General features: G+C 37.6%; 1 protein-coding gene across 5 annotated transcripts in view; it reads left to right on the top strand.

Annotated features, from left to right (window-relative positions):
• The window catches only part of mipol1 (mirror-image polydactyly 1), a 73238-nt gene that overhangs the window by 31453 nt on the left and 29367 nt on the right, over nucleotides 1-12418 (top strand). For all 5 annotated transcript variants that reach the window (XR_009266727.1, XR_009266729.1, XR_009266728.1 and 2 more), the window contains 3 exons: nucleotides 1005-1134; nucleotides 4622-4655; nucleotides 6939-7109. Coding sequence is in view for 2 of the 5 variants with exons in the window: in XM_058749427.1 (XP_058605410.1) it covers nucleotides 1005-1134; nucleotides 4622-4655; nucleotides 6939-7109 (335 nt within the window). In the remaining 3 variants the exon portion in view is untranslated. The remainder of the gene's footprint in view (nucleotides 1-1004; nucleotides 1135-4621; nucleotides 4656-6938; nucleotides 7110-12418) is intronic.

Genomic DNA, 12418 nt, shown 5'->3' with positions numbered 1-12418 from the left:
ATATAATTTGTTCAATTGTTAATTCATTCATTCATTTCTTTGTGTTTGTTTGTTTGTTCATTTGTTTGTTCTGTCAGTCAATCATTTATATTTGCTAGTGGTTTTTGTTCATAATTATGCTTTGGAAATAGGTTCATGGTTCATTTTTACTTGTTAGTTTGTTCATTTATTCATTCATTTATTCCGTTGCATTAGTTTGTTCATTTGTTCATTGGTTGAGTCATTTAAATTGGCTCAATATTGTTTTGCCTTAATATATTGTTTTTTTCATTCATTCATTCTGTCATTCAGTCATTATTTGGTTGTGTGTTTGTTGCTTCGTTCATTCATTCATTCAGTAATTTATATTTTCTAGCGGTCTTTGTCTCTAGTGTTGCTTGGAGATTCTTGGAGAGTCGTCAGTATGCCCATGGACCCATTCATCGTTCGTTTGTTCATTTGCTTGTTTGTTCGTTCATTAGTTCATTCATTTGTTCATTCATTCACCAGGGGCCTTCGTTTCCAATATTGTTTTGGAAATGCATACGTCAGCGTGCCCTTGGACCTTCTGAGGCCTGTAGGTCAAACACAGTCATGTTTGTCCTCCTATATGAGGATATTTTTCAGATGGTTTCTGACATCCATGAGCCTGGTGTAATTGCTCGCTGTTCCCGTACAATGTTGATAAACCAGAGTGTTTCCATGCTGAAATTTCATAAATAAAATGTCTCCAAGAGCCTGGAACTCTGACTTTAGGGTGTTGCTGCTGTTTTTATTGCTCTGGGCGCTCGTGCACACACACACACACACACACACGCACACCTCCCCAGGGGAAACTGTCTTCTCAAAATAAGGCTCACTTAGAGTTATTAATACTTATGCCATAGTGTTTCAACTGCAATAACCTCTTTCCCGAGGAGCTTAGCCTTGTTATTGTGCAGCTGGAGCTCTGGAGTGCAATACCAGAATAATAACCCCTCTCTCTCTCTCTCTCTCTCCTCCCTCCCTCTCTCTCTGTGTCTCAGCGTTAGTCGAGGAAATCTATAAGGCTCAGAGGGAGAGAGACCAGGCTGTGATGGCCAGACTGCGTCTGGCTAACGAGGAGAGGGATGAAGCTTTACTTCGGGCCAAGAAGCTTCAGGAGGCGACGCTGGAGTATGTGCCGTTCAAACCTTTTCCAAAACCAGACCATCAGTTCAATCTGTCCAACTGCATGCTGCTCTAATCATTTCTGTTCTCTCCAAGAAGCTCCTCACAAAATGAAAATCGATCATTTCGATTTGCAATTTTCACACGGTCAAGTTGTGCCATCATACTCAAAATTAGACTGATACTTGTATATAAAACAGGAGCAGAATGAAATGCTGAGTAAGTCTTATGTTGTCACTTTGACTGGAATATTATGTCAGAATGATATAACAAATCATTTATGAATGATTTACACAGAAATTGTATTTTTGTAAATGAGGCCATTTGTTTGTTGAAGCCCTGGCTTAGTGGTCTAGACATGTGGAGCTTTAGTGCTGATTAAGGCTGGGCGGTGCAGCTACATTATTCCATATATATCTCCATATGTACACTGCTGTTAGAAAATTCGGGGTCAGTAAGAAAAATTGAGTACTTTTATTTAGCAGAGACACATTAAATCAACAGATTTTACATTGTTACAAAGATTCTATTTCAAAGAAATGCTGTTCTTTTGAACCTTCTAGTCATCGAGAATCCTGAAAAAGAAAAGAAAAGGATCACTGTTTCCACATATATATTAGGCAGCACAAGTGTTTTCAATATTGATAATAATAAGAAATGTTTCTTGAGCACCAAATCAGTATATTAGAATTCTTTCTGAAGGATCATGTGACACTGAAGACTGGAGTAATGATGCTGAAAATTCAACTTTGATCACAGGAATAAATTACCTCTTAAAATATATTAAAATAAAAAGCAATAATTTCAATAATATTTCATAATACCTTGACGCATCTCATTTCTCCTCTCATTTTTTTTTTTCTGTATTGTACTTATTGATAGGAGTAGTGAAAAGGGCTTATGTCTGGTCACATTATAATATGTCTGATAAACGTCTTCAGTGACACATTTTACAACTCATTTATCGTTGATAAATAGGTAACTCTGAAGCTTACTTTATGGTCCAGAAGCTTCTGTGAGGTGATAAAAGGAAAGCCTTAGGTTTTGTATCCACACTTAGTCCGTTAAAGTTTCTCAGCGTTTTTAAAGGTGGTGGATTTAAGGGTTTGAGAAGCACGCGAGGCATGTGGCTTTACTCACTGTTGTGATGGGAAGCTGCTTTATTCTTCCTGCTAGAGGACAAACTGAATGAACAGACAGGGGTTTGAGGGGAAATCCAATATCGACTGGTTTGGAAATATATCAGAGGGGTGTGACATTTTTAAGAGTCCCCTCATCCTAGTACTGGGTTGTCAGTCAGAAGTTCCACTCTATAGGAAATCAATCCCGTGCTTTAGACCGGTGGATATTTACCATTTACCACCCTGCCTGCTGGGTCCTAATTAATATGATCTTCTTCCTTGTATGTTTAACTGCTCATAACTGGTGCTGTTGTTTGATGATGGGCCTTTCAAAACGAATATTGCCCTATGCCCTCCAGGGGACGGAAGCATTTATATCCTGTTCAAGACCGGTTGTGGTTTTAAAAAGCGTTAATGTTTATCAGGATGCAACAACTAGTGTATTTTAAATTTAAATATGAGTTAAAGCTCTTCTTTACTGCTTGACGTCCTTTTTCCAGAGGTATTCGTATAACCTTACACCCTATTTAATATTTCAGTTGGCCTCATGATTTATTGATAGTTACTCAAGTCGCTCGAACCGCAATTATTGAGAGGCATGAAATGCATTTTCTGGCCACCCAATGAGCGCAAGATCTCTTCAAAATCTAATTATAAAATCGCGTCCCTCTTATAGCTGTGTTCAAAGGCTCCATTCCGGCCCCTCTCTCAAAAAAATGATAATTGATAGCCAAGTGGAATCCCATTATCTTTGAGGGAATATGGACGCACGTGTTCTAAGCCCTTATTTTCGGAGGTCACTCTTGGGTCCATTGTGTGAATGAGTATGTACCTTTATAATGGATGGAGATCCATGTAATGCCTTTGTAAATGAGTGGAGGGGTTGTTGTTTTTTCTGCCTGGTGGCTGATGGAGGAATTCGATTTGCTCTTAAAGGAGCATCACGCCGGTGAGGTCTGTAAAAGTAGGCAAGATGAATTTCTGCAATTCACCCGCCGTCATCTCTCTCTGAAACCAGTGAAACTGTGGCAGTATAAATATACAGTGGGGACCTTATATTTTCCATTTGCATTACCATTTCAAAGTTTGGAGTTGGAATGTTTTTTTATAAAGAAGTTCATCTAAGCAGTGATGCATTAAATTGATCAAAGGTGACAGTAAAGTTATTTATAATGTTACAAAATATTTATTTTTAAAATAAATGCTGTTGTTTTGAACTTTCTATTTATCAAAAAATCATTAAAAAAAAAAACAGTATTATGGTTTCCACAAACATATTAAGTACTGTTTTCAACTTTGATAATAGTAAGAAATGTTTCTTGAGAAGTAAATCAGCATAGAATGATTTCTGCAGGATCATGTGACCCTGAAGACCGGAGCAATGATGCTGAAATTTCAGCTTTGCATCACAAGAATTATTTTTTTTAAATATACTTAAATAGAAAACTGTTATTTTAAATTGTACAAATATTTTACAATATTGCTGTTTTTACTGTTTTTTTTTTTTTTTTTTTTTTTTGATCAAATAAATGCAGCCTTGGTGAGCATAATTGTAATTTTTTTTCAAAAACATTAAAAATATCTTACAGACACTAAACTTTTGTATGGTAGTGTAAATGTACATACTACTTTTTATGTTTTTTTTTTTTTTCATTTTAAATAATATTAGAAATATTAGACTTTTTTTTTTTAGAAATTAAATAAAATTTTTACATGATCATAATTTTATAGTTTTAATTTTTTAAAACCCTACAGCTTTTCGTTTATTTGCGCTTATTTTATTTTTTTTATTGTGAGATCTCAGATTCTCGGACCCCACTGTATATATTTCATACATTTATTGCATGCCATTGATCTACATTAGCCGTGAGCAAATCTTTGTGACTGTGCATTTGTTATGGAGGTCCATATGAAAAACCTTCACAATCATAAATATTTCCAACAATGTGTGACCCGTCTGTCTCCAGGCATTTGGCTCCATAATTACTGTTGTCTTTGCCTTTATAAAGATGCTCATGGCAGGTGTGGCACAAAAGGTTCAGGCCTAATCCGTCTCTCCGTTTCCCCACACATATGAACAATTGATCCCAATAGTCATATAAAGTAGTAAACATTAATAACTTAACAATTCGCTGTCAGTTCTGAGCAGAATGGGCATTACAGTGGAATAACAGCATGAGCAGGAGGCACTTTTAATATCTCTGAGTGTGTCTTCTGCTTTCATACCAAAACCCACAGAATGCAATTACTGGATTTGGGAAGTGATCTCATTTTGCAGAGTGACATAAAGGAAACTCAAGGAAGCTCACTACATTTCATTTCTCTATTTCTCTCTCTCACACATTTTTTTCTCTCTCTCCATCTCTCTCCAGGCTGGAGAATATTAAACCTGAAGAAAGTGATGTGGTAAGCCTTCCTCACTGGAGAATTTCATCTCTGATTGTTCTGTGTACCCTTTTTGTCCGACTGTCTTAAATGAAAACACAGCCACAGGAAAGGCTTGTTTTGATGCTTATTCTGATGAAGAAATTGTTCATTTTCTGTGCACATGAACGTAAATGATACCTTAAATCATGTAGCTATTTGATGAGCATTTTTGAACTGTGCCTCTATTGACAGTGGTTTGCTAATAATTACTTGACGTAATGTCTCAAGTTGCTTCTGTTTCTTTCATCAAAAATAGAAAATAAGTGGCCATTGGCATCTATAGTGAGATGCCAAAATGTTGCTGTAGTTACCAGTATGTCAACCATTAAAATTTCAGGAGTGATTACAGCTGTATTTAACATTATAAAGGCTTCTGTATCATCATATTTGATACATACATTTCTCTAAATTATCAATATGATCAAAACTTTGCTGAAAAACCTGTTGTACATGATCTACTACATGCCTTCTGCGTGATTGATACTGACTTCACTGATTTTTATAAAAACGTAAGAATAACTTGTTAATAATATTTCAAGATGAACACTTACAGGACTGAAGCAACTTGGGTTTACCTGATTATCCACAATTAATTCACGTAAAAATCATGTTAAAATATGATACATCAGGTTTTTGAGGAGCATTTATTTGTACATCTCTCAATCATCATTGCACTGCATTGCATGCAGAGCTTTGACCAATAAACTAAGCATTGAAATATCATTATACTCAGACATAGTATTAAGAGATACATAGTGACAACTGATATTTATATGCATTTAATGCAAGTAATCTACAATAAAGATCTCATTGATTTACAAGGAATCAGAATTTAATCTTTTTGGCCATATAAATGTCTGCAACTGCACCAAATTGCATATTCTTTGCATATTTGTTCTTATTTGTTCTTGTTCTTAAATCTTAAAGGAATAGTTCATTCAAAAATTAAAATTTTGCTGAAAATGTACTCCCGCTCAGGCCAAACAAGATGTAGATGAGTTTGTTTCTTCATCTGAAAAGATTTGAAGAAATTTAGCATCACATCATTTGCTCACCAATGGATCCTCTGCAGTGAATGGGTGCCGTCAGAATGAGAGTCTAAATAGCTGATAAAAACAGCACAATAATCCACATACGACTCCAGTCCATCAATTAATGTCTTGTGAGGTGAAAAGATAAATGTTTGTAAGAAACGAATCCATCATTATGGCATTTTAGTTTTAAATCTGTCACTTTTGGCCAAAATACCAGTTCATAATCAATTATAATGCTTCCTCCAGTGAAAAAGTCCGTCCCTTGTTGTGCTCTCACATCAAAATCCACCAACATATTGGTTTAGAACTGTTTTGAAACTGCATATTTCTCCTGATTCAGATGAGATGACTTTTTAACTGGAGAAAACAATATTATGGATAGAGGACTCGTATTTTGGCCGTAAGCAATGGTTTGAATTTAAAAACATCTTAACGATGGATTTGTTTCTTATAAACACACATCTTTTCACTTCAGAAGATATTACTTGAATAATTGGAGTTGTGTGGTTTACTTGTGGATTATTGTGATGTTTTTATCAGCTTTTTTGACTCTCATTCTGACGGCACCCATTCACTGCAGAGGATCAATTGGTGAGCAAGTGATGTAAATTGATGTAAATTTCTCCAAATCTGTTCTGATGAAGAAACAAACTTGTTTATTCTCCGAGGGAGAGTAAATTTTAATTTTTTGGAACTATTCCTTTAAAATGTGATCAACTGATTTTTGAAATTATATTTGTGACCATGGACGACAAAACCAGTCCTAAGTGTCAATTTTTTGAAATTGAGATTTATACATCATCTGAAAACTGAATAAATAAGCTTTCCATTGATGTATGGTTTGTTAGGATAGGACAATATTCGGCCGAGATACAACTATTTGAAAATCTGGAATCTGAGGGTGTGAAAAAATCTAAATATTGAGAAAATCGCCTTGCCTAAAGTTGTCCAAATGAAGTTCTTAGTAATGCATATTACTAATCAAAAATTAAGTTTTGATACATTTACGGTAAGAAATTTACAAAATATCTTCATGGAACATGATCTTTACTTAATATACTAATGATTTTTGGCATAAAAGAAAAATCGATCATTTTGACCCATACAGTGAATTTTTGGCTATTGCTACAAATATACCCCAGCGACTTAAGACTGGTTTTGTGGTCCAGGGTCACATTTAGCATGAGTTTTGATATGAGATATGATGCCGTTTGTGTGTTTTGGTCAGGACCTGGAAGAGTTGTTGAACAGGGTTAACAGCGCGGACTCTGCCCTTGCTATCGAGCAGAGCGGGGCGGCCATCATCGAACAGATCCAGAGGGCCAGAGAGCGTCGCTCCCAGATCACCTCAGAGGAGATGAAAGCCGTCATAGAAGAGAGAGACGCTGCTTTAACCAGGGTACAAACCTACAGCATGCACACACTCTCTGCTAAAGGGTCAATTCTAACACACACCAGCCCTAAACACTTCGCTCACAGTAGTTGTGTACCAAGCCAGAAACCTTTACACCATAGGAAAAAAAAAAAAAAATCAAATACGACTCTCTAAATATTGACTATCTCTCCTCCTGCGTTTTAACTCCTCTGCAAGATGACTTTGATTATTGGTCTATTAAAGCACATACATCTGTGTTTATTCACAGATCCTGCACTGATTTAAGAATCAACACACCAGCTACCTAATTCACATGTAGGGACAAATATTGCTGCATAACCTCAAATATTTGGTATATCGTTCCTACACACATAATTCAATCAAATGAAAACAAACAAGCAGGTAGCTAAATATTGACATCCAGATATTCAGCTTCATCATAGAGTTCAAGTGTGGGGCAGTGGATGTATTTGCTGGGATTTCTTTGTTGATAAATTCTGCCTACATTTCATACGTTTCAGTGTTATATAATGTGATTGATTTTATTATTTGGACACAGAATTGTATCTAACGGTCATTCCCAATGTTGTTTTGGGTCAGAGGGTAGTGTGTGTTGTAACTTTTATCAGGTGTGATGTACAGGTCATCAAGCCCTTTCTGATTATTTGGTTTCCCAGACTTGTGACACTCAGTATTTTAGACGGGTAATTTACTGTAATCAATAATAATGGATATGAGGCGGTGTTTATTGGATACGAGTGATGCAAAACTCTTTTATATGATCAAAAACATGAGTGATTGTGGCTAAAATGTTGACATTTTAGAAATAAAATTCTGCAACAAAACATAGTGTAGATAAAGAGTAAAAAAGGAAACCGTTCATTTGATTGTAAATTCATCTGTGCAGGTGGTTGCCAGGTACAGTATAATGTGCTCTAATATTTCTGTGGTTGGATACGCAGGAATATTTTTGATTGAAATTATTTCCATCTTCCTTGTTGGACCTGCTCTGGTCCTTAAAAGCCCTGCCCGACAGGAGTGAATAAGCAGGAGAAAAAAAGCCATTGCTGCAAACTGAACAAATGCAGCAACATGGAAGACGTGCTGTGCAACAACGCCTCTACATCTCTCTTGTGTGTGTGTGTGTGTGTGTGTGAGTAAACTCATAAATTAATAATGGCAGAGTTTGTGGCATAAGAGACACAGTTGCTTAGTTCTGACACGCATACATCAGAGCTGTAAAACTAGTTTTAACTATAGAGTAGCTAGTCCATCTAACTGGCTTATTTCTGCCTTTACTGGAGAGATTTTTTTGTATGCCATATTTTGTAAAAAAAAATGTATGTCACCATTCAAAAGTTTGGGATCATAATATTTTGCATTTTTGAAAGAAGTCTCTAATAAAATAACTGTTTTCTATTTGAATATATTATAAAATGTGATTTATTTAAGCTAAATTTTCAGCGTCACGTGATCCTTCAGAAATTATTCTAATATGCTGATTTGCAGCTCAAGAAACATTTTTTTATCATTAATGTTGAAAACAGTTGGGATGCTTCATTTTTCTTTTTTTTTTTGTGTGTGTGAAAACCATGGTTAATTTTTCAGGCACTTTGTTGAAAATAAAAGTTCAGCATTTATTTGAAACAATTTCGGTAGCACTTTATTTTACAGTCCTGTTCCTCTTGAACATACTATGTACTTATTATATTAATTACAATAACTACACTCTCAGAAATAAAGATACAAAAGCTGTCACTGGGGCGGTACCCTTTCAAAAGGTACATGTTTGTACCTAAAGGGTCCATTTTGGTACCTTAAAGGTACATATTAGTACTTAAAGTGTACATATTTGAACCTAATAGGTACAAAAGTCTACCTTTTGAAAAGGTACTGCCCCAGTGACAGCTTTTGTACCTTTATTTCTGAGAGTGTAGGTAATAACTAGGTACTAACCCTGAACCTAAACCTAGTTACCTTATATTATCAGTACTTTCTCAGGTAGGTACACTGTAAGGACATGTAAGTATACGTACTGTAAAATAAAGTGCAACCAAAATTTCTATGTAAAACTCTCTACAGTCACTTTTGATCTATTTAATACATCCTTGCTGAATAAAAGTATTAATTCCCTTGAAAAAAGTCTTAATGACCCCAAACTTTTGAACAATAGTGTATTTTTTTTAATGAATTTTCAAAATAAATTTCATGACATTTTTAATATTATATGCTTTTATTATATTAAGCAATTAATTTTTAATGTCCAAGAATATAAGGGAGTCTAAGATAAGGGAGTCTAAACATATTTGTTTAAAAAAAAAAAGTGTTGCGAGGAAAAAATTGATAAATTGAGACCTTATACTTAGTTTATGCTCTCTTCATAGTGTAAATGTACTTGTATCACTCAGAGTCTTCCAGTCGACTGAGTCCTTTATTGGATGTAGGCCAGATTCATAAAATAAATCCTGTCGTGCAGATAAATTCAACAGGAAAGCCAGTGGCAGCTCGACCATGACAACCTGTGTCAACCTCTCTGATATGAGCAGAAGGCCAGGTGTCAGTCTTCTAACTCCACCCAAAACCCACCCGCACACGCTGCCGAACGCCGCCCTGCTTTTTCATTGGGGCCAAAAACCTGAATCTGTGGGGCAATTTCAGAAGTAAGTTGCAAACCCCACGCCTAATCCCTCTGAGACGGGAATGGGTCCTCTCTCTATCCTCAAGGATATCTCCCTCCCCTGCCGTTCCTCCCATCTCTCTCCTCATCTCGTAGGGATTAGAGCCCGGCTGCAGGCAGAGGGCCGCCACATCCCTTTGGCCTGCCGGAATATGAAAAGCTGGATAAGTGCTGGAGGAAATAAATCTTATTCTCGCTTCCTTCCTCTCCTCACAGTTAACGCGGCGAATAAGATCCGCTTCGTTATGTCCCTGCGCTGGGCGCTTATTGAATTTCTCTTGATCTTGATAGAGTGCTGATGTTAAAGTGAAAGGGGAAATGAAGTCGCATCTCGTGGCGAATTAGGGTTGTCTTGAGATCTTACTTGGCTGATTTTTTTTTAATGCTCGTAGTACATGATGTCACGCGGTTCAGACCTCTTGTGTTGTTGTGCTGGTTAATATTGATTAAAAAGTTAAAATAAATTAACATGTCTGTTCCTACTCTCCATTTCGCCCCAACTGCAGCTATTTTTGGTGCCTTTTGCGTCACCGCAGAGGTGCATTCTGATTAAAATACGTTTCCCCCTAAAAGACATCTGCTGCCCGAGAACCATAACTCAGGCTGACACTAAAGAGGCACTGTGTGTTTTGTCTGGATGGCGGTGGTATTATTTTAGTCTGCAGAGGAAAGAGACGGGAGTGGGGTCGGTGGCTGAGAGGCTTGTTTGCACCGGCGCTACTCTTTGAGACGGCTGAATGTTGAAACATTGGGATTTGTCAGGCCGTGAGGATGGTTTACATTCCTGGTAAGTGTCCGTCGATCCTGGAATGTGCACATGGAGAGGAGCACATATGGACTGGTAGAAAACAAGCCCGCTTACAATAATACCCACCAAAGAGCTGGTCACGTCGGTGTGTGTTTAAAGTCTGTCTGACAGCCGGCCAGAGAGTCGTGTACTGTATGGAAAAATAAGGATAGGCTTTGTGGACAGGGAATTATGTGTAGGCACTTGTGGTATTGATTAAAAGTACTACTCAGTCATATTCGAATGTAATGAAATGATTTTCAGCATTTTGTATTTATAATGGTTTTAGTGTTTATAGTATTTGAGCCACTGACAATGACAGTTTACCCTGAAGCTTGCAAAATCAGTTTACCCTATGCCGTTTTAGGAAAAATGCATTATTTGATAATGCATTTTTGGTCACACTTTATTTTAAGGTCCAATTCTTGCTATTAACAAGCCGTTTACTATGACTTTTGCATCAATAAACTCCTAATTTGCTGCTTATTAATAGTTAGTAAGGTAGTTGTTAAGTATTGGGTAGGATTAGGGATGTAGAATATGTGCTTTATATTTAAGTATTAATAGACAGCCAATATGTTAATAATAGGCATGCTAATAAGCAACTAGTTAAGAGTGAGAATTGGTCCTTACACTAAAGTGTTAGGCATTTTTAATAATTTTACATTTACATGGTTATATTTTGCTTTGACATAATATTTATTTAGATACATTTAGTTGAGCCATTGTTTACACTATTTTACTTAAAGACCTGTAGTTTAATTTGTTGGAAAAATGCAGAATTTAGTAATTCTAAATCATTTACATTATTTATTTATTTAGGTTGATTTTTACTCATTTCATTCTTTATTTATTCTTTTTAATAAATTTGCTTTGTCATGTAATTAATTGTATCTATATAACATTACTATTAGTAAAATTTGATAATTATATAATTCCTTAGACAAATAATTTACATGGTTTTACAAATATTTCTTATTTTTAAAATAGTAAAATATTTGTAGATTTTATTTTATTTTTTTAATTATGGAGCGACAGAACAACGGAGCGCCGCGGAGCTGGAGCTGCAAGTGATGTCAGTCCAGGTGCGAGAGCCGGCAACAGAGCCCGCCTCGAGGGAGAATGTCGCGGAGAGGAGCTCCGCCCCCTGCACCGTGGCTGAGGGTGAGCTGATTATGGATCTGGGACTGCTGAACTTCAAGGGGCAGTCTGTTGATGGGGACCTCATCGTCTGGGATACTGATCTGGCCCCTTTCCTCCCTCCTGCTGCGGAGCCCTCTGTCTCTCCTGTTCCCATGTCCAGCCCAAAGAGGGCTCTTGTTACTGAGTTAAGCCCCGAGAGGGCTCTTGTTACTGAGTTAAGCCCAGAGAGGTCTCCTGTTCCCATGTCAAGCCCAGAGAGGGCTCCCGTTCCTGAATTCAGCCCTGAATGCCCAGAGTCTCACAAATGCCCGCCCTCCCACCCACTCCTTCCTCCTCCTCCGCTGTCATCTGGCAGCCCCTCTGCTTGCCCTCAGCCCACTATCAGCATGGTGCGAGTGCCGCAGGACTGCCTTGCTCCAGCATCGCCGTGGCTGGAGTATCCCTTGACTCCGCCTCCAGCCTCTAAGCTCTGGACTCCACCTTGGAGTTGACTCGTTGACCCATCGGCTCCACTATGGCTCCTAGCTCCCTCCTCTCTGCCGAGGCCCGGCAGTCCACTAGCTCCGCTGGGCTCCCTCATCCCTCTGGCTCCGCCCTGGTCTGGCGTCGACCATCCTGCGCCTCGGGACTCCACTCCTCCGGCTGCGCCTCGTCCCTCCGTCTCCGTTAGGCTCCTTCATCCCGTCGACTCCTCCTCAGTCCTCTGTCGCTCCGGCTCCACTGCGG

The sequence above is a fragment of the Onychostoma macrolepis genome, chromosome 17, assembly GCF_012432095.1.
Source record: "Onychostoma macrolepis isolate SWU-2019 chromosome 17, ASM1243209v1, whole genome shotgun sequence".
In the NCBI taxonomy this organism is placed as follows: Eukaryota; Metazoa; Chordata; class Actinopteri; order Cypriniformes; family Cyprinidae; genus Onychostoma; species Onychostoma macrolepis.
This window is presented reverse-complemented; position numbering and strand designations above follow the sequence as displayed.